The sequence below is a fragment of the Apostichopus japonicus genome, chromosome 16 (assembly GCF_037975245.1).
Source record: "Apostichopus japonicus isolate 1M-3 chromosome 16, ASM3797524v1, whole genome shotgun sequence".
Classification (NCBI taxonomy): Eukaryota; Metazoa; Echinodermata; class Holothuroidea; order Aspidochirotida; family Stichopodidae; genus Apostichopus; species Apostichopus japonicus.
In genome coordinates this window covers 43,395,966-43,419,056 of record NC_092576.1, presented here as the reverse complement: position 1 = coordinate 43,419,056, position 23,091 = coordinate 43,395,966, and the positions used below count along the sequence as shown (strand labels likewise).

General features: G+C 36.7%; 1 protein-coding gene across 2 annotated transcripts; it reads right to left on the bottom strand.

Moving 5' to 3' along the window:
- Window positions 1-1,425: 1,425 nt before the first annotated feature.
- Window positions 1,426-8,931, bottom strand: LOC139983294 (uncharacterized). Of its 2 annotated transcripts, XM_071996756.1 has the most exons (7): window positions 8,558-8,700; window positions 7,641-7,683; window positions 7,065-7,152; window positions 6,210-6,379; window positions 5,486-5,630; window positions 4,400-4,477; window positions 1,434-3,752 (listed from the first exon to the last, which is right to left on the bottom strand). In XM_071996756.1, the coding sequence occupies exons 2-7, from the start codon at window positions 7,677-7,679 to the stop codon at window positions 3,580-3,582; spliced, it is 693 nt and encodes a 230-aa protein (XP_071852857.1). In that variant the 5' UTR covers window positions 7,680-7,683; window positions 8,558-8,700; the 3' UTR covers window positions 1,434-3,579. The 2 variants fall into 2 exon arrangements, with proteins under 2 accessions (XP_071852856.1, XP_071852857.1); XM_071996755.1 differs by lacking the exon at window positions 7,065-7,152 and having other exon boundaries at window positions 1,426-3,752; window positions 8,562-8,931.
- Between the last annotated feature and the right edge of the window lie 14,160 nt (window positions 8,932-23,091).

Below are 23,091 nucleotides of genomic sequence, written 5' to 3'. Positions count from 1 at the left end.
ATAAAGTATTTATGAGAAAATATTTAAAAAAAAAAAAAAAAAAATAAAGACCGGAACAGAACAAAACGACGTTTATATAATGTCTAATTATTACTTTTGACAAAATCTGGAATTTCGAGCAAATTGGGTGAATTTGAATTTTTCGCCGAAAATAGCGCCCCACCATGACGTCAGAAATTATAAATCGCGCAAAATACATGTAAATACTGTTCTTGATAGTTTCGGACATGCTGAATCCATTGGTGCTATTTTGGAAACGATCGAATTTTTCATGGCTGAGATATGGGTACATACATGTCAAAAAGTGGGTCGATGTGACGTCACGCTACATCAAAACCTGTGGAAACGGGACATCCGGTGATGAAAGGTCACAGATGGGGCTCTCTATCGATTTTAACTTTGTCTGATTTGACCTAAGGCAGGAGCGGCGGAACGGGAAAATTATTGGGGGGGTGGGCTAATTTGTGGAGACTATCTAAGCGGAGCGCCACCAACAGTTGGCGCGGAGCGTACAAAAAAAATTTGGGTTTTTCGAACCCCCAGATGGCCGGAAACGGCACTTCCCGATCGTTTTATGCTGCGAATACCTAGCCCTAAAATATGGGTCTCAAGTCTGCAATTTCTAAGATTTCACGTAAAAATCTGTAAAAACATTGTAATTTGTATATTGGATGGTGTAAGTTAAGAGAGTAGCTATTGCTTGTAGTGTACTCGCAAAGACGTTTTTGAGTGTAGTAAATTACTACTTGCAATTAAATGCAATAATTAAATAAATGTCATAAGAAAAAACTGAAAGCATTTCTTAATGTCAACAAATGGGTTATTCCAAAACCATGTGCAGTTGCTAACAAATTTCTATGAACGAAGCACTGTCACGAATGCATGTACCCTATACAGTACAGGTGAAATGCTAATAATGTGTTTTGTTATCACACTTAAGGCACTTTAGAAGGATATACCCTACGAAAGATACATCTCCAATTAGAAGGAAATGTCCCTGAAGGATATATCCATGGGAATTGTGCTACCATTAGAAGGATATATCCTTCGGGAATGTTGGAGAACTGGCTGAAATGAGGCAAGTCATTGGCCTAAGACGAAGTTGTGTTGCGCTCACTGCTTCCACTTTTCACGGGGCGTGAAGACGCGGTTGGGGTGACAATGTGGTCTATAGCTAGGGGACGGGCCGAGGGTCCCCCCAACGATTACTAAAATTATTACACCTATATAGTATCCGTGTGCATCGGACATATCGACAAGTATGCATTGAAAAATGGGCAGATGCACGTTTCGGAGCCTTGGTAAATAATGGGGGGGGGAGGGGGGCTTATCATGCATTTGCCCCCTCAACTTTTTCATTGGGGGGCCGAGCCCCCCAAGCCCCCCCCCCCCGGTTCCGCCGTCAATGACCTAAGGTGGTAAAAAAGCTACTCAAATGTTGACGTCGGCGCTGGCGTCCTTGCTTAGGGTTATTATAGCTACTACCGTTGAAAAAAAAACTATTTTTTTGTTTGGGGGGAGGGCATCCAAAACGTATAGACTATACCCCCTTCTCGAAGATTAATGCTACCGTATGAGTTGTCTACACGTAGCTACGACTCTTTTCTCCCACATATCAAAAATTCAGCCACGTCACATACCCTAGGTGGAAAGGAAGGGGTACCAAAAAGAGGTACTTTGTATACTTTTCAAGACAAAAACACTTATTTTTGGCGCAAATAGAAATCATATAGACAACAAGCCTTTCCCGGTCAGATAATTACACGAAATAAGTGTACGACAATGACAAGGGTGTCTTCTACTCCACGTCAAAATTTCATGTCGATTGGTATTTCAGAGAGGACAGGAGGGGGAGGGGGGTGCTTTTGTTGGGTGTTTTTTAAATGGGGAGGAAGTGGTTGAGGTCATCTTAAATATCACAACAGATCTGGATGATGGGTTGGGGTGTTAGGGTCTTTCATTTTTTACACTTGTGAATTAACATACAAAGATCATCATCAACATGCATATTTATCGGATTGAGCTAGAAATGACAGGATCCATGATTTTGTTATGTCTTATTTATTGGCAAGATGAATGACATACACTTGTAGTCCATATATTAAGCATAAAAGTTAAAATATCAAAAAAAAAACGTTTTATCTGAGCAAGGTGGAATACATCAAGGATTTCATATATAAACTGGCAAGAGTAGATAAGGAATACATGAATGAGGGATGGAGTTTAAGAAAAGAGTGAGGTAAAATTGGCAAAATGGTGAAACAAATATTATTCAGTGTAAGATAAAATAACACATTAAAATTGTGAGATTACTGGTTGTCATGGTGTTATATAATTCAAACTGTTGAAGGGTTGATGCAGCCAACATATTGCACAGGATTAAAATTATGATGTACTGTTTATTCCTGTTCTCCATTTTTCCATTGAAAAGAAAAAGCTTGTTATTATCAAATGATAACAATGGTATGGGCATCCTTACTTACATCTAATAGTGTAAAGTTAAAAAATTATATCTCACTTGCAATGCTCATATATGGTGTGGAATGTAAAAGACATGTTAAGTCTAACTTCAAATCATTGCACAAGTCAAAACATTAAACCATCAACTGACCTGAACAGATATGACAACCAGAAATACCAATTTGCATACAGCCATGCTGTTGACAGGTCAATTAACAGCTCTCCATGTAGAGTTTTTATGGTTTCTAATAGCCTACCAAACATTTATAGGTATACTTTAATAGTTGAGCTACTTGTTATTAATAAAGTGAAATGCTGATACTAAGACTGCTACCCATCATGGGAAATAGCTTCTTTTATTTTACACAAAACAATAGATGTGATACAACATTGAGGAGAAAAACATCTGAAAATTTCTGAACATATTTTTAGTTAATCTTATGCTGACAGGGATTTGTGTCATTCTTAGTGATATAAAAAAATTCAATGCAACCCCCCCCAAAAAAAAAAAAAAAAAAATATATATATATAAAGAAGATGCAGGTGGATCGGGAATATGGACAAAAAGGTTGTCACTTTTGGAAGAACCAGCTTTTGCTATTTTGTCATTTCAAAATTCGAGTTATGTAAAGTGGCAATTGATTTTTTTAGAAGCATCACCTACAGTGCTTCCACTCTGCCATCCACTGACATGAAGCTCTATCTATGTGTCAAGTTTAATGTTCAAGTACCCACCTGACTTTTTTAGTACTTGTAATAGTTAGGGCATTAAAATGAAACTATATTTTTAAGTATATTTTGGTTTTACCTCTGTGAAACTGGCATACCTTTTGTTATTATTCCATGTTAAACATCCTTTGACTTTGTAATAATAATAAAGAGAATTTAAAATAGTGCCTGTATTAGCCAGATGACACTCATAATGGTTAATTTACGGAAGCTCATTAGGGGCAAGGGACAATTAAGGATTTCGGCCTTGAAGCAAAAAAGAACCATGGCTCTAATGAGCTTCCATACTAAAGGGTTTCTGTCTTAATTGCTCCCATGAGAAAACATTCTTTGCATATAGCATATATAAGTAGAAAGGTAGCCTAACCCTAACCCTAAACTAACCAGTCGCTATGAGCTAAGTAATAATATGACAATTGAGTCTCTGGCATCCCAAATTTCTCGCAACTGCTTTGTGCCATATCTGGAAGGCTGTCTCAGTTGCAGTCCGTCTGGAAGTCCAGACACTGTGAAACTGTTCTGCATGCTGTATGGCATCTTCTTGCCTTTACCAGCAACCGCAGCTGAAAATCAGAATGAAAACATGATTATATGCTGCTAGTACTTGGCAAGTGGAAGTCATAAGTACAGCGTGATGTCAATGTCACACATGTATAGTAACATCATAATTATACAGCATTGTATTACCCAATGAATTACCCAAGATGACACCCAAATGGGGTGTCTGTTGAAAACTGGAAATCTTTTAAAAAAATACACGAGGAACTGCAGGTTACAATAGTGGTAAATTTCATTGATTGGTAATTAAAAACATCACTTTGCCCCAATGGAATTGACATTTTGGGGAGAAAATAAGTCATATAATAGTAGGTTGTCTTGAACATACAACAATTAACAATAAAATATATTTACAACATACTGGCAATGTAACATACTCTTTACCACTCATGCCAGGAACCCAATGGCAGGATCCAGACTGCCAAGTTAAACAGTTCATATTTAGGAAATGAAAAATTGAGGAATGAAAACCTTTCAAATCAAAGTTTGATTTGAACAGAGACATAAACTGTTTTTCTAGTGCGTTGCAGAGTGCTATTTCTGCTGTTGTTTTTTTATTTTGTCACCAGGAGAGTCACAGACATGGTGATGTTTTGGGCAGTGAGATTCTCAAAACCATTTCCTATGACATGATAATGCCATAAATACTTACCATATTTCTCATTAAAGAGATCCCTTATTTGTTTCACCGTCACTTTACTAGAAGATGATTTGGCCCACACTCCTGGACCTGTAATAAATAATAAAATAAAAAAAACATATGACATACATGTAAATAATGAAGCTATAAAGGTTGACCCAGTACTTTGTGAATTGTGCAATATTTCTATTACTTGAGTGTGATGCACTGTTTATTCTGTTTGAAACTGGGATGTAGTTTCATGTCAAGTTGGTGGACTGCCATCTGACATCTTCATCCTCTAATCAGTAGTGGGCTCTGTGGAAAATGGTTTACCGCAGATAAGATATGAATAGGAATAAACATCTACAGGACATAGAGTGTTGCCATTGACACTGATAAAAAACAAGCAGGAGATTTTGTCAAGGTGGCAAAGTTATGATCATGGAGACTCCTTGAACTTTACAATGAAGCTCAAGATATCTATCTACAAATTCTAGGAAGGCTATCAAGATTGTTTTAACATGACTATTGCAATTCTTTGGACCCACTTACAAATTGACATAGTGAATTTGGTGAGGAGCAAGGACAGAATGGCTAGGACAAAGGATTGTCATGAAGATTTCGTCAGGGAATATGAAATTTATAGTAGAGGTACATAGAATGGCAATGCCTAAATAATAAACTACTTCATAAATATTACTGTAATACAATGATAATTAATAGCAACTTCAAAGCAATATACTACTGCATTACACTACCTAGTATATATGTATCAATACATACCCATTTAAGGGTAAAAATTTCCACTGCCCCATGGTCTCTGTTTGGTACCCAATGCCACTAACATTTGGATATTTGTAGGAAACAATCTTAACCTGACGTACATGGATATAATAGAATGTAAAATATTAAACAGCGATTAAAACCCAACAAAAATATGTGCACTATAACCTGATCCCAAGGAAATTCAAACAACTCTCAGACAAACCTCTGCATAAATGTAATATTTTATGAGTAAATTGTTTTCAACAGTATAGTTTATAAACAAATCCAGCCACCCTATATATTCATTTGATTGCAATGAGGTTACCTCTGTTACAATGTCTCACATCTTACCTGCAATAAAGCCCTCCACAATATGGAAATTCTCACGGAGGTACTTAAGTCCTTGTTCAGACCCACCAAAGTATTCATCCCTTGCAGAGTGTGCCATTACAAAGAAACCCTCTGTGGTTGGCATCAGTTCCTTTTGGTGATCCATCTGTTTGTAATGAATAATTAAAGCAAATGCATATACAACATTCAGGAACTAGATGTTCTATTTTCATCCTTTATACATAAAGTAAAGTCACAATAATATGCAGATTTCCATCTACAATCACTGTGAAGATTCCTGTTTCAACTGTTTAAGTGATCACTAGGCTGAATACATTTGTTGCAACTGGAAAATTGAGTCTTAATATTTCATTGCTGACTTAACCGATACATATCTTCATGGCAATGATGCTACTTGTACAACATGAATCATAACCAGTACTATTCTTAAGTACTAACTCTTATGCTGATAATGGTATAATGACATTGATTTATGAAGAGATCTTTCCCTTTCCAATCAGCATGACCCAATCATATGCATCTTTGAAATTGGGAATATTCTCTAGTCATTGAATATTTGTAATAATCAACAACATGAGTTAAATGTGATTTGAAACATGTTGAAGCATATGTCAGGAAATGCCATGCTTTATAGGCATGTTGATGTGCAAAAGCCTTAAAAATTATCATAATCAAATTATAATCTTCAATTCTCATCTTAAACTTTAAAAACAAATTTATTTACCAAACGCTTCATCTTCCTCAGGTTTGCTTTCCATTGCCTCTCTTTAGAGGATAGTGAGAGGGGTTCACTCTTGGCTCTCTCTTTGTAGATAGCCCGCTCTTCATCACTCAGCTGGGCCCATCTCTGTGAAAACAGAGTGAACCGTGCTGAAGTTGTTAGTTCTTTAATACCTGAAACAAAAAAAGAGGATGTTGTCTATCCTAAACATAAATAAAGATGTAAGCGGTCAATCAACCTTTCTAAAGCTACATTTGTTAGAAACTTTCAGTACAGCTACAGTATGTAATGTAATTGACACTCTCATTACAAACCAAATTTAGGAGTCACAGGGAGGAGAGAAGTGTGGAGCCTTTGTGGTGGGTCAGCCAGGTAGCAGCTAGGGTTGTTTGTTTTTTACACTGGCCAAAGATCGAAGAGTGATATGTAAAGTTTTGCTATGCTACTCTGTTATTGCCATATTTCAAAAGTTATCATTATAAAGAAATAGAACTAGTACTGTGTCAGAACAGAGGTATTACTGGAGGGGTAGCCAGGGGGGGGGGGGCTATGATGATGTCCCTCTCTTATGAATATTTCACTGGAATGGTTGACTCATGAACACATGCATTTAAAACCCCACAACTATAAACTTATTTGGAATATTGTCAGTTACAAATATTCAACCACAGCATAATCTGTCTAGCACATGACAGAACTGTAGAAATATTGTCTTGAGCATCATTGCATCTTTCAAATGTCCAACATAGATACATGTGCAACATTTCAGATCATAATGGGCATGGTTGAAGGACCCACTGACCTATAAGCATAAACATGCTTTAGTAGCATTGCACAATGATCAAGATGCACACCTACCTTCCTCTTGGGAACAAAGCTCCTTGCAAAATATGTTGAAGGATGACAAACCCCCAGGCTTGTCTATGCGTATCCTTAGTTGTTTTGTCTATTTTGAATGAATTAAAAAGAAACTGAAAGTCGGAATAATGGGTTACAAAAAATGGGTTAAAATGATAAGATAACAAAAAGGTTATATTAAAATGAAGTATGGCTATAAATTATTAATAACAAAAAGGAAGTCTGATCTCCGTATTACCCCTGATCAGTCTTTCCCGCATAATCTGTGGTTTGGCAGAAAATTTTGGGAAGCATAGGACACTTTCTTAAGTTGTACAAGAAGACACTGTTTTTTCCAGCCTTAATTTGGATTCAGCCAACATCAGCCAATATTCTACATAGGCCTAAGTATTACTTTACAGAAATTATTTTTAGAATTTGTAGTACTCACTGGTTATCCCAAGTCACTATTATTACTGTATGTAGTGGAAATCTTAGACACACTGAAATACTTCCATCTTAATTTTAAGAATAATCATATTGTGTGGTTTTGCAACTCATGCAAAACCTCTGCAAATTAAAAGAAAAACTCTATACCTGCTCTGAAGGTTGAATTTCCACTTGTGACTGATCCATTTCTCTGAAAGATAAAATAAATATTTTCACTTAGTCCTGCAGTGACACTGCTTCAGGCACAAAATGTCATTGAAAATAAGAAAGGTAAAGTAACGTTAACTCATACTTGTAGTGATATACAACTATACACCATACTACACACATTTTGGCTTTCCAAACAAATTGTGCAAAATTTGAGGGAGAAGGGTTGACATGGGGATGTGGCCAAATGCAAACGACGTTATCTCAACATCCTTTCAACAGGATGGTCTTGGTTCACTTAGACCTACAAATGCACATTTTTGTCCAGCAGTAAATCAAACCATAATTTTACAAATTTAACATACAAAAGCCAATATATTCTGTGATTTTGTATTGAACTACATGTAGCTTGGTCATAAATTTATCTCAAGGGCTAAAAGTTTGCATGATTACTTGATCCTGGCATGAGCATCCTTATACATGGGTTTTAATGTTTGGCTTGAACAGCACAAAGCCTTGTTTATTGGTTGTACATAGCATCAGATGAGTGGCTCAGTTAGGAAAAACTTTTACAATGTAGGCTAACTTGTAAAGCATGCTACGCGAACGTTGTTTATAGGAACAGAACAATAGATTTTTTGGGATCATCACATTTTGAGGATTTGTACATACATATAGTTGTATGCTTTGGTTTTTCGTAATAGGCAATAAACATACGCTTGCTTAGGTAACGTTACGAATACGAGTGCTAATTGTGGCCTAGGCTTAGGCCACGTAATGTACAGTCATATTTACTGACTAGGCCTACATTAGCACTAACTAGGCCCAGGCCCTATGGCCGTATAATTAAGCGGGGCTAACGTTGGTGCTCACTAACTTGGTAGAATTTGCCTACTTCGACTTTTCATAATACTTACAAACCTTCTCAGTATGAGGCAGACAAAAGTTAAGTGGTACTGGTAGCGTCGGTAGATAAGTTGAGCAAAAGAGAAGTGAATACAGCTCGGTCGAAAAGTAGATTTCAAGGTTTCGAATTTCGTCAAATTTCCTGTGCATGTCTGACGTCACCTTGCAGCGCTCACTATACTGCACTAGAGATCAGTGCTGTATTGTCGTCTGCCAGTCTAAGCTCCTCCTATTCTTTACGTCACCGGCAACTAGCGCATTACCACGCATGCGCTGGTATATGATGATGTATAAGGATGTAAACATGTGCCTTTCCTATCGGTTAGTGCCTGCCTTTTTGCGTACATCTCCGCTTGGAGATTGCCTGTTTGATAACGTACGCATCTAGTGTTTGCGTAACCTTCCTCTTGAATATTCATTGACAAATTCAGTTCAAACGGTGTTGGGATTTTTTTTATTTTATTTATGTATAATAACTTTAAATTGATGTTAAATTCATTTTCATTGGTCACTATCTTCAATCGGACCAAGTACAATCCAATCGAATATCTTCTAAGAAAAATACAAGTTACGCTTTCTTAGGTGGGCACGCCATTAGGTACGTAATATCTGTATCCTGTACTCTGCAATAGGGTACAGCCAAACAGTGCACAGTGTTCACCTAAAACGCCACAGCCGAGATTCTCTTTCAAAACGTCATATTTTATCGAACTTAATATTATTTCAAAGAAAATGACCGTAGAATATGCATCATTAAATGTTGAAGCAAGTAATTACCAATTAATTTATCTAATGCAATCCTAATTATAGAAACACTGTTTAAGACCCCCTGATGAAATGGAATAGTCCAACCAACTTGTCCGCACAGAGCCACAGGATTTTCGGTCAAGGTGATGAGTCATACGCGTTGGTCAGTAAGAGGGCTATTTTGAAGGATGTTTAGTGTGCATTTTAGAAAGAAAGGAATTGATATGTCTGATTGATTCCGCTAACTTTCCAGAAATAATAAATCCCAAGAAAAACAATCCGAAAGTTGTAAAAGCTTGGACGGACACATGATATGCATCTCAACAATGACTGGTTCAATATACCCTAATGTTGAACAGAAAGAACATTTACAAATTTATCACTGATGAATGATGTTGCGAGCAGTCGGGATTACTGCACGCTTCAGTTCTATTTAACCTTTTCATTTATCATATTTTAGTATTTAATTTCCGGTCACGCTCAGGAAACAATTACGACATTCCTTCACGGTCGATTTGTTTACTGTAAGAACTATTAACCGTTTTTTTCTCAGGAAAGCTAGATAGTCTGAAGTCATTATAGCGTGTGATTTTAGTATACTGCCAAAGAAGTAAGTTGTTGTTTTTGTATTGATATTTTATGTAGAGGTAACGGGAAATTTAGTATGTTTAGTTTGGTTTAATTGCACGTCTTTTTCGATCTAATGTAGTGCAGGGTTCACTTTCGCGAATTCAAATTATTCTGTTTATGTATATGTATATGCATTGATTAGATGCATTGATTATGTTTTTTTTTTACTTTTATTTGTAATTCAAGCATATCTGTTTAGAAACAAAGTTTATCATTATCAAAGGCTATCATTAATTACTTTTCTCTTATATTGTTTGATCCCAGATTGAATGAAACTCATTGACGTAAATAATAGATCAGATCATACAGTTTTAGGCAGTTGCTAAAACTCTGGGTATTCTCTAGTCTTCGCTGGTCCAAATATCACAAAGTGAGAATGAAAACAACTCTTTATCCTAAGTTTTAGTTGATTTTCCTTGTCTGAACCTTCCTTACAGTACTGTATACATCTGGGAAATGGACAGAACAATTTCTAAAGTATATCTATAATTTTGGGAACTGTAGTACCCTATCCTAGAAGGGGAAAGTTGAAGGCCAATAGTGCAAAGGAATAAATAATCTTGTTTGATAAGAACTTCAAGTACATGGGAGGGGGGTGTAGAATATCACTTCATATTAAACATCCCTCTTGCCATGAGTAAGTTTTGAACAAATTTCTCTTTTACTTGTGAAGTAGGTAAACTTCAAAGTTACATCAAACAAATTTCATGATAAAAGGATCTTACATCATGAATATAAAAAGCATATGATTAAAAAGAATACAAGTGAAAGATTTTTGGTCAATGAGAGGTTTGATGTAAATGAAAGGAAAAGGACTGTTCCAACCCTTAAATTTTTAAAATGTATTTTACACTTAAACAATAGCATATTTATGCATTCTACTTTCAAGACTCATGTTCTGTGGAACACACTAAACATATGTCACTATTTTCCATAGGTAAGGCTACACATGAATACCAATGGTGCTCTCGGAATATAAGTCCTTGAAAAGTATCTGCAAAACTAGGTACAGTATTCTACCAAAGCAGACATGAGAATCATTACCTTGAAATTCAAGATTACTTTGTCAGAAAGAACACTGATAACAGTATATTCATTTGCTGTCTCTGTAAAGTGAGAATTACTATACTTGACGCATCAAGTCTTTGCACATAATAGACTACACATAAATCATTAAATGCAAGTGTCATGGACCAAATCAAAGGTTAAAGTAAAAGCACAGGTGCGTATCCAGGGGGGGGGGCGTTGGGGGCGCGCGCCCCCCGGGTAAGAAAAAGGGGAGAGAAAAAAAAGAGAAGAAAAAAGGAAAAAAGAGGGGGAAAAAGAGGAGGAGGAGAGGAAGGAAGGGAAAAGAAAATGAAGAAAGAGAGAAAAGGGAGAAAAGGAGGGAGTAAAAGAAAAACGCGAAGACATCGGGAAGAGAAAGAGGAACAGTGACATCATTACAGCGCTGAAGGGTAGCCAGTGACGGATCAATGATTTCGTAAATGTGTGACTCACCCCACCCCTTACACCGACAACTCCATTTTTTGACGTTTCCATTTTCCTCTCTCACTAATGATCTATATATATTCTATATATGGTCTATCATAACGCGTGTGTAGAATTGTGCTATGAAACCAACTGTGGCTGGTCTCGAACATGACGATTTTTGGGATGGGGGCGACCGCCCGCCCCCCCCCCCTCATTCAGCATTTTTTTAAATGATATCGCTAAGTAATTTAAAAATAGAAAGTGCTTAGATGCAACTTACAAGGCCTGGAAAGTGTCATTTCCAGCGATCTGGGAGACATTTTTTGCCCAAAATTTGCTTGTACGCTTCGCGCTAACAAATGGTCCTGGGTAGTGCCATTTCCAGCGATCTGGGAGGCATTTGCGGCCAAAATTTTCTTGTACGCTTCGCGCCAACCTATGGTGGCGCTACGCTTAGATAATTTGCCTACAGGCTTCGCCCCTCCCTTGACAAATTCCTTCTTACGCGCCTGTTTGAATTTGTAACGCAAACAGCAGATATCACATCATATCAGTGAGCATGAAAATGGCGTTCCAGGATGAAAAGCCTTAAAACTGTCCGACTTGCCTGAAAAATAACCACAAATTTTCGTGCGCGCTCAACGTGTTAATGTCAATATCATATAAGCAAGCATCGGTTATTACATCGCATGCCATCATGTACCGTACGTTCCGTTAAAATTGCGCAGTATACCGCGGGATGCTAATGTAAACAACGACATGTCTCACGTAGATGTATAAAAAGCATGGAGGTCCAATTATGTCAAAACTCTCTTTTACATAGTAATGGCGAATTAGGGGCTGCACCCCCGCCGGGCAGTGGCGGAGCGTCCATACGGTCATGGGGACGGATGCCCCCCTGACGGACTCAAATGGACTGCTGGCGCCTTTTCAGCTCTTTACCACTTTTTACTTATTCTAGATTATTGACTTTTTTATTGCGCTCTCATCTACTTATTGACATTTGTCACATTTTGTTGGTGTAATTTGGCGATGACACCTTATTCTTCGTTTATCTGCAAATTAGCCAGGCCCGGAAAGGGTCATTTCCGGCGATCTAGGGAGTATCTTTACTCAAAAATTTTCTGTACGCTACGCGCCAACCAGTGGTGGCGCTCCGCTTAGATAGTGTCGAAAGCGCCCCTACAGACCATTCTCGCCCCTCCTGACCAATACCCCTAGCTCCGCCACTGCCGCCGCGCCTCCTACGCCCATGTGTGTAGTGTTCGGTTTCGGAAATATCTGCTATTGTTTCATTTCCTTCAACCAAGTTTTATAATAGCCGTTATAACAGGTTTTAATATTTGTACACCAATAAATTAACTGTGTCTGAAGTTTCGAAAATTTCTGACCAACATTCTGCATCACACTTCCCTCTAATCGTGCAATTTTGACCGGTCTGTTAGGGGTTGAAGGAAGTTTTTCTATATTGGTTGTCCATAGATGAAATTTTGTACAACATTATGAGTATGTTTTGAAGTGAGTTTATTCACGAGAAATGTGAATTTTCAAATTCTGAACAAATATGGGGCTTAAAACCTTGAAAAGTGGGGCTGACGGGTATTGTGGGCCGCGACGTAGAATCACCTACAAAAGCAAAGACCCACAGGAGATGCGATCAGGTCGATCATGATGTGTGCCGGGTTGACAATCTTCAAAAAGGTTATGGATGGAAAAAAATTAGGGAATACTTGGTTCTCAGGCAAAAAGTGTACATCTGGTTGGTCATTTCAAGCCCGAGAAGTGCCGTTTCCGGTGATCTGGGGGGTATCAAAATAAGAAATTTTCTTGTACGCTGCGCGCCAACCGATGGTGGCGCTCCGCTTAGATAGTAATTCGCGCCCCCCGGGTTTGAAAATCCTGGATACGCGCCTGAAGCATATGTACATATCAACCTGCAGAAACCTACGTTGCTAATGTAGAGCGAACATTGTATTTACCCTTTCCCCTTCCCTCTCCCACCTTACACAGTATATGGCATACAACGGCATACAGCTGTTAGTAAATATTAACACTAACTCGAACAACATAAAACTACTCAAACTGTAAGTATCTATTCCAGTTCCTGTTACACTGTGCTGCACTGTGCCACACAGTATACAGTGCCATTCTTACACAGATTCACTTTTATCTTTTATCTTTATCAATCCTAGGGAAATTTCTGTCTCTATTGCTCTTCTGCCCAGCACGTAGAACTTGTTAAGTTGAAACCAGTACACTAATTTACATAGCTGTTTTAGTCACCGATGCTTTCACACAGAGGTAAAATAATTGTTATCTAAGATGTGGTTATTACAGTAGGATGCCAAATTTATGTGTATCGAGAAACAGAACTAAAAAGTCATCTGCTAAACCTGTTCTATAAAAAGTATTATGTTTATGGTCATGCATGTTGGAACAGTTGTTTACATTCATGGATATGTGAGTTGGTGCATTAGGACATTAATACATTTCATGGTGAGATCTTCCCTCACTGCCATTGTTTAGAGTAGGTGCACATATTGCCATGTCAAAGATTTGGTGAATTTACTGTAACTTTAATGACTAGAAGTATTGGGATTGGTCAATATATTATGGCATTCATGGTATTGAATTGAATGCAACAGATGTATAGTGGTTTGATGTAGTGGCCTGTAATTGGTATGGCCTGAGGCTGTTTTCTTTCTTGAATGTGTAATCATGGAGCTATAAACAGAGGTGTAATAAACTGGTGACTGTCAACCAGTGTTCCAATTACAAAAAAAAAAAAAAAAAAAAAATTGTACATGCACCTTTGCATGTAGGTTAAACAAAAATTACCTGCACAAACAAATCATTACCTGCACCACAAGTGAACAATACAAAAAGGGTGTTTTCAAAGTTACTCCTGGGTTTTGTTTATGTAGGCCATTTCGGGATATGATGATTACTGAATATTTTACTTGCATGCACATGCACACATAGCTTACATGTGTGCATGCACACATGCGCACACACATGTAAGCTATTTAAGTAACATGCAGTCAAAAGTTACATGCATTAATTTAGGCATATTAGTCACAAGCTAGACAGTAAAGTCCAGTAAAGTTCAATAACAAGAACTTTGTTGACAACTGTGTCTGCTATATATGTATACCATCCTATCATAATTATGGTTAGCCAGGCACAATACTGTTGACTACTGCATGTATCTGTATGTTAGAGTAAGCTAGTTTTCAGTAGCAACAATATTCCATGTGGGGTTCAGTGACATCACTGTATAGTTCATATTGTTAATAATCTGTCAAAATTCTCAGAACAGGTCAGTGTTTCACCTTGTTTTTTTTTGGGGGGGGGGGGGTGGATATACATAGTAATAGCCTTTGCCAACATAGGCTAACCTCTCAAGCCCATTCCTTTTCAAAATGTAATCTCTCGCCCTCACTACAGAAGGAAACCTGCACGAGAGATTTGTCAGATGAGTCGCAATCAGATATTTTAGCACCCATGTTGTTATTATTCTGGTAAACAAATGTGTCAAATTATCCCTATTTTACCCTGAAATGTGCATGATCAGATGATTTGTGGACATTTGTGTTGATATTAATTATTGGCATGTATTGAAACATAATGGTTAGCCTAGTTATAATATTTAATTGAGCTATTTTACATGAATATTAGGTCAAATGTCGTTTTTGCTTAAACTATTCTGCACCAAATGCTTCTTACCTAACATGGCCGATAAGTAGTGGCTCATCGATGATGTTAAAGAACGAGGTCATTTACGATTCTTTTCTGATAACATATGTAAAAATTAAGTATAGTGTGGAAAACCACTTGAATTTAACTGTTAAATATTCATGTGAATAATGATATACAATTGATCTTATGGGAAAGGACATTATGTCATCAATTATTCATGAGTTGTGCAGTGTTTTTACTAGGATGTTAGAAATGGGGGATTGCCTCAGTCAATTTTTTTTAATTTGTCGGCTGGGGTAGGGGGTGATTTTCCCATTGTTTTTAATTTGTATATTAAGAAGTCGCTAATACTTTGCTGATGTTTCTTTTTGCACCTAGATCAAAAAAAGATTAATGACTTCCTAAAGACACGGGGCGAAGATGTCCCATACAACTGGTTTATTGTGAAACAAAAATTATAAATGAATCTGGCAAATGCCAGAAGCTGGCAGAGAAAAGACTGTTAAGTATGTTGGCAGATTAATTTAATTTTGTGTGTTGATCCTGTAAAATATTACAAAGATTTAAAGTTATAGTCTCAGAAAAACAACCAAATAGTGAGAGATGAAATTAATTAGATGATCTTCCTATTTTTTGGGGAAAAACTGGAGAAGTATGTCATATTATCGACACCAATTCAAAATTACCAACCACTAACACAAAGTAATTAGGGTGAAACTGAACCACTGTATTCATGTACATTATTATAATTTTTTTTTTTTCAAATTGATAAGCGTTATTTATGTTCTTTGTAGTTTGGGAAAACTATTAAGCAATTTGGTTTAGCCATGATTGAACAGGTCTCCTATTAAAACAGAATAGTAACACAAAATGATATTTGATTTGCTTAGGTTGTATATTTTCAATAGCATACGAATGGAATGTTGTTACAACTTCAAATTACAAATCAAGCAGTCCCAGCATAGATCATGCTACCCCTTACTAGATGTCCCTTTTTGCAAATGAAAAAGAACTTATATACCTATACTACAAACTAGTATTACAAATTAAGTGTATGTTAATTAAACCTGTAACCCTGTAATACCATGTGATTGCACAGAAAAGAGAGTTACTGTACCTGGCTAAGGAGTATAAGCCATGTCACATCATTATAAATTCTTGTTCCAAATTAATAAAATGTCAATATCCTGCACTTTTCCATTTATGGGGGACAGCATCATCTCAATAATAATTTATGAACAGTTTGCACCAGAGAGAAAAAAGCCAGATACAGCTAAATTGTAAACACAATGTCATATTTCATATTTGATCATATTAAGTTAATGATCCTTATTGCCTTTTATCTACAAAACCTCATTATTAGGGCATTGGAACTCCCTTTTATACCAATTTGCATTCAGGTTTATATTACAAATTTGATGAGTTGTATTGAATTTAAATATATTTTTACTTCAATTTAAAAATGTATTGCATATTAAAACTGAATTGATGCTCTTTTTCTGTTTTTATAATTTCAAAACCTTTACTATACACTGAACAAAAAGCCCGAATTGGAATCTTCTACTAAAGCAGATAGATTTCCAAAGTAGTTTATAATTGACTTCTCTTAAAATATGTGTTAAAACTGCCAGTAGTTAATCTCATATGTACAGTATAGTATTTGCATTTGCTTCTGATGTCAGTTAGACTGTTCTCGTACTTGGTGAGTAGATGGTTGAGTAGATGAACCCACAATGCATTTGGCGCTCATTTCATAAAAAATAATGAGGTTATGGAAAGTACAATAATACTGCAACTGGAAGTTGATATGTGAAGTGGTTGACTAGTGACTGGTTGATGTGTATTAAATTTGACATTACCCACAATACTGCATAGGGCATGTACATGGTTGAGGGTAAGCAAGTAAAGGTAAAGTTATGCAGTTTAATTTAGAACCCAAGTTTTTAGCTGGTTGTCATTGCCACATAATTGCACTAGAAACCTGATGATAAAGTGTTACATTTAGCAGGCTTTAGTCTGTTATTGTGTTGACAACAAAACAGAGCCCATAATAATGCATTCCTAACTGATGTACTGCTAATGCTAAACACCTAGTTGTACAACACTTTTACAAATTATATATACAGAACATTGTTTTCACATGTTGTGAAGAAAGTATATAAATATGCATTGGAAATCAATGAAATTCTTCAATGTCTGCATCTAATGAAAAAAATATGCATTATTTTCTGTGGTTCATATTGCATCTTTTTTCAGTAACAGTAATGCCAGTATGAGCTTTAACAAGTGGTGCTTGTAAACCAGCTGTAGGCTGACAAGTATTCTCCTGTGCAATCATGATCTGTTCCACTGCACATGATCATGCAACATAAATGGTACAACAAACACATGTGTTTAGGATGCTGTTGTATGAACCAATAATTAGAAACTAAACTTACACTTGACTGCAATTTGCCTTGAATTTCATGACATTATACCTTTAATATTAAAAAATGCCAGGATGATAATTCCGAAGCTCACAAAGTCACATACTTTTGTGGATGATAAGGATTGCAGTATTGGCTGATGCTGCACAATTGGAGAATTATTGGTTGGCAAAATTGAGACAGGTTGAATATTTCAGTAAGCGATATAAGAGCCCTGATTACACAAATGTTGTATTGTACTGAAGGTCATTACTTTGTAAGCAAAGTTTATGTTGGTTTTGGACTTTTATTATTATTTAATACCATAAATATTAATATATTGGCTAACAAACATTCAAATATTGTATTGACTCTGTTATGAATTTAAAAATATAATTCCGAAAGTGCTGAAGCTGCACAAAACATTGTTATACCCTATCTTTAAGTATACCTTGCATGTATATATATAATTATAGATATAACATTTTGGGTGAAAAGTAGTTTGGGTGGAGATGATTGGGGATGGGCATTTTGGGGGTCTACTGGCAGGGGTACCCCACTGATATAAATTACTGGAATTGCCCATCCCTTACATATAGAGTCCTGCTAATTATTTTTCGGTAGTTTTTAACTAGATACTTCATGATCTGACCTGGGTCAATGAGGGGATGAGCTTTTTGGGGTCTACTGGCACGTGTATCCCACTAAGACATTTCTGGAAATGCCCAAATCTTACATATGAAGTGATACCTATCATTTTCCAGTAGGTATCAACTGGTTACCTTATGAGCTGACCTAGGTCAATGAGGGGATGGGCTTTTTGGGGGTCTACTGGCAGGGGTACCCCACTAATATAAATTACTGGAATTGCCCATCCCTTACATATAGAGTCCTGCTAATTATTTTTCGGTAGGTTTCAACTGGTTACATCATGAGCACACCTAGGTCAATGAAGGGGATTGGCATTTTGGGGGTCTACTTGCAGGGGTACCCCACTAATACAAATTACTGGAATTGCCCATCCCTCACATATAGAGTCCTGCTAATCATTTTCCAGTAGTTTTCAACTGGTTACTTCATGAGCTGACTTAGGTCAATGAGGGGATGGGCATTTTGGGGGTTTACTGGCAGGGGTACCCGCCAATAAAAATGACTGGAAATGCCCATCCCTTGTATCTGAAGTCCTAACCATCATTTTCCAGTAGGTTTCAAGTGTTAAACTCATGAGCTGACCTAGGTCTCCGTGAGGCTGGCAAAGCTACCCCACCACCAATAATTACTGGCGATGGCCATTTGTTGCTCATGGGGCCATACCTGACACATTGTATTTACTTTGATGTGGTTACCATGAAAGCTGATCTAGGTTAGCTTTTAGGTGACTTTAAAGTTGCTTTCCCAGCCACACCCACCCCAGCCGGTTTGCCAGTCGTCTGGTTTCATAAACAGGAATGCACTGTGAACATTGTGATGTACAAGGCAATTGATTACCTTCCCAGCTAACCAAGCCCTATGGGCTCCCGGTCTATATTGATGCTCCATTGACACCCTTGCCTCCAAAATGTGACTTTGTGACGTCAGGTGTTAGAATCGCTTTAGAATTCATTGTACATTTGAGTGAATGTAGGGACCAAAACATGAACTTTTTATGCAATTCTTTGAGAAACATAACATAGCTCCACTAAAATATGCAAAAGTGATATACTTCCACCCCACCAAAAAACCTTGTCTTGTGGATGGGGGGGGTGGGTTAAGAAGACCAGTTCATACAACTTGATAAAGAACATACCAGGAAATATTTTCGATATGAATTTCAACATTTTTTACCATTGAAATTTCTTTGGGCATGCACCCAAAGGTCACAGTTTACTTTTCTTACAAAGGGACCTTTGCAACATAATGTTTTAACAATAGTAATAGATTATATATGTATCTATAAACTCGGTAATTTTTAGGTTGGTGCTCCCTCTTTTCATAATCTTTTTCAGTGAAAACATCTTGAGTAAAGGCATTCTTGCACTTTATACTCATGCATGTGCTCAAGTTTTAGATTTTCAAAAAGCCTAACTAGTATCTCCTCTAACAATTGTGTTCTTTGAATATTGTTAAATGGGTATGACAGGTATTTGCATATTCAAGAAGTTTTTAAATTTTTCTTGACATTGAGAAGAACTTGCCATTATTTTGGTTCTGTAAGTCCTTGTCACATCAACATAAAGACAGGTTTTTTCCTCATTTGTTATTATGATTTGGATTGAACCTCTTCAAAGCTTTTTATTCTCAGTATATACTTACACCAAATGTACCCATTATTATGTTCACTGTTATTTTTAAGAAGGTATCAAAAGATATTTTATGATTAACAAAGCAGACATCTTGGACTACCACTCCAGTGGTTTTTGAGTATGTGCCCCTGTCCTGTGGTCCATCATTGAAGAACTGTTCACATGAGTATGTTCCTTTTAGATAGGGAGCACTTAGAGTAGCCCTGTGACTGATGGGACATTTGCGGACCACCATTTTTAGGTACATTTAGTTAACTTGTAAGCGCTATCTCAGAATGAAAAGAATGAGTTGGGTATATACCCCTCCTGGTAGCTACTTAATGTAGCTATATCAGAGCATCACCATTGAGAGAATATTGGCATTAACTATTTCACACAGTGGCATTTCCCTTGTGACTGATGGGACAGAAGCTCTGTGACTGATGGGACGCTATCTCCTCCAAAATTATGGCAAATTTTGTTTTGCATTAACTTCAGTTTGCATCCACATATGGTGCCAACTAGCTTTAAACTTGGGTCATCTGGGCTCTAGCCACCCATAGTCATCACAGGTAGGGCCCACTCGAGTTGGCCAATGGGGGTATGGGTCCCACATTGGTTTGCCATATAAGCAACTGGCATATATAGAACAGACACAGGCCAATGGGAAAACCTGTTCCATTCCACACTTGCTGTCTCATATAGCCCCATATGACTGAGTCATGGGTGTGTGATTTGTTGGGGCCTCACTGGGAAAGCTGTTTGGGCCTATATTTGGTGAGGTATGTTTCCCATGTATGGGACTCATGTGATCCCACTTAGGTGTATCAAGTACTGACAACTGGAAAAATGAAACACAATCCATATGCATTTGAAACCTGCATTTTATTTATTAACAACAACAGAACGAGCTGAGCCTTGAAACATGCAAACATTGATAATGAACAGGATACTAATTATACAACATTGATGAAGTCATTTAAGTCACATGAGCTTTTTGACAATATGCTGAGCTTAACCCTGGGCAGCAAAAGTACCGAGATACTCTCAACTGTGGATTTAAAGGGTCCAATCTGCCCATCATATAGTGAAAGTCTAATACCATTTTTTTGAGCCATGTTCTCCATTTCCCCCAAAAATACTAAAGTGGTCAACATCCCATGAGTAAAGAGCCAAAACTAATAGGCAAAGGGGCATACATATACTACAAAAAGGATCCACCTGGCCTTACCAATGATTGGATTGGACCTTACATCATTTAAGTTACAGCCTAGTGGTTCTGTGAAAACTAATTAACTTGTGTGGTGGGTAGTCCTGTGGTGATACTGCCAACCAGGAGTGTGTTGTTCAGTGCTTCAGGTTCTTTTCTCCCCTGATAGACCCACCAGTTCCTTCAACTCGACCTCATTGTTCTGTGATCCAAGAATATTGCATTCCTCAAATTTTGGACAGAAGGGCCTGTATGCAGTGATCCAGCCCTCTCTACAAACCTCTGTGCACGCCACTGCTGTAGATGATAATAGTTGTTATGTCATTTCTTTTTAGGAAATAAGGTATGAATGGAACGACACTATTCTTGTACTAATACTTTTAGGCATTGCAAACTGTCCAATATAGGCTATACTATCTGAACCATATACTGTGACTGATGGGACAGTAAATCCAAAGATCTGACATGTATACCAATCTTGATTCAGGATAACCTTCACAGGTCAATGAACACTTCATCATGTCACCATCATGTCAGTGACACAAGCTGCTTTCAATAACATGGTCTAACAAATTAAATTGAAGAAATATACTGTACCTGTATTCTGATTTGCGTTTTTGTTCACGTTCTCGACGTTTCTGTTGTGAAGACATCTCCCGCTTCTTTTTGTGGGCCCACTGTTTGCGATACGCTGATTGTGTTTTTTTTTTTTATATGCATCATATTTCCCCTCTGCTTTCAAACGTTCCCTCCTGTTTCGCTGTCTTCCAGCACTGGATTTCCCCATTTTGCATTGCACCACACATGCAGCCTAATTCTGTGACTGATGGGACAGAAGTTTCAGGTTGTCTTGCACATAACCCTATACACAATTGAAGAATCTCTGCTAATGCCAGATTAAGCCTTGAGTAGTACTAGATAGATTGACCCCAACAACAGCTAAAATCATTCTGTTGACTTATGACTAAAACAAATGTTAAAAAACTGTGACTGATGGGACATGTCCACACTCATTATTTCAAGAAATCACACAAAGACTTCTATTCCTATAGACACCTGTAACTTTGCAGAAGGTGAAAGGTCTCAAGGTGACTTTGATACTCAAAAAAAGTTGGTCATTCTAGAATCATGCCAACGATTAAAGGGGCACTCTGAATTTTTAGGAAATATGTGTAATTAATTACTTAGTTAATTAAATTATTTGCTATATTTATTCTACAAAGGGATATCTTTCAATAGTACCCATACTGGAGTCCTAACAGTGGTCCAGTGTGATGATATAACATTAAATTGCCAATGTCGCTCTAAGTTTGGTTTTTTTGGTGAAAAGAGATAAATTCACATAGGAAAACTCGTATATGTGTAATTATTCACTTAGTTAATTAAACTATTTGCTTTATTTATTTTACAAAGAGATTACTTTCAATAGTACCCATACTGGAGTCCTAACAGTGGTCCAGTGTGATGGTATAACATATATATATATATATATATATATATATATATATATATATATATATATATATGTTATACCATCACACTGGACCACTGCTGGTCAACCTGCTTTCCGTTATTAAAATATTGTATAAAACTCAGCTATAGTGCCAAACATCATCATATAATATATATATATATATATATATATATATATATATATATATATATATATATATATATATATATATATATATATATATATATATATATATATATATATATATATATATATATATATATATATATATATATATATATATATATATATATATATATATATATATATATATATATATATATATATATATATATATATATATATATATATATATATATATATATATAGATAGATAGATACGGGAAAACAGTTTCGTGAATAAGGAAGGTTCATCAGGCTGTTCATATTATAGTTATAACAAGTCTAGATGTCAGCATACATGAACAGCATTCAAGGCAAGTTTATTCAGCTTGAGAAAACTGTAATCAACCGGAGCAATCTCTTCTTCATAGTACTTCAAGAAACAAAGATTTAATTTGGTTAATTTTTCACAACTAGAAATTTGTATGTATAGGTAACAAGAAATTATTGCAGCGAACTACTAGACATGACAAGTTATGACAAC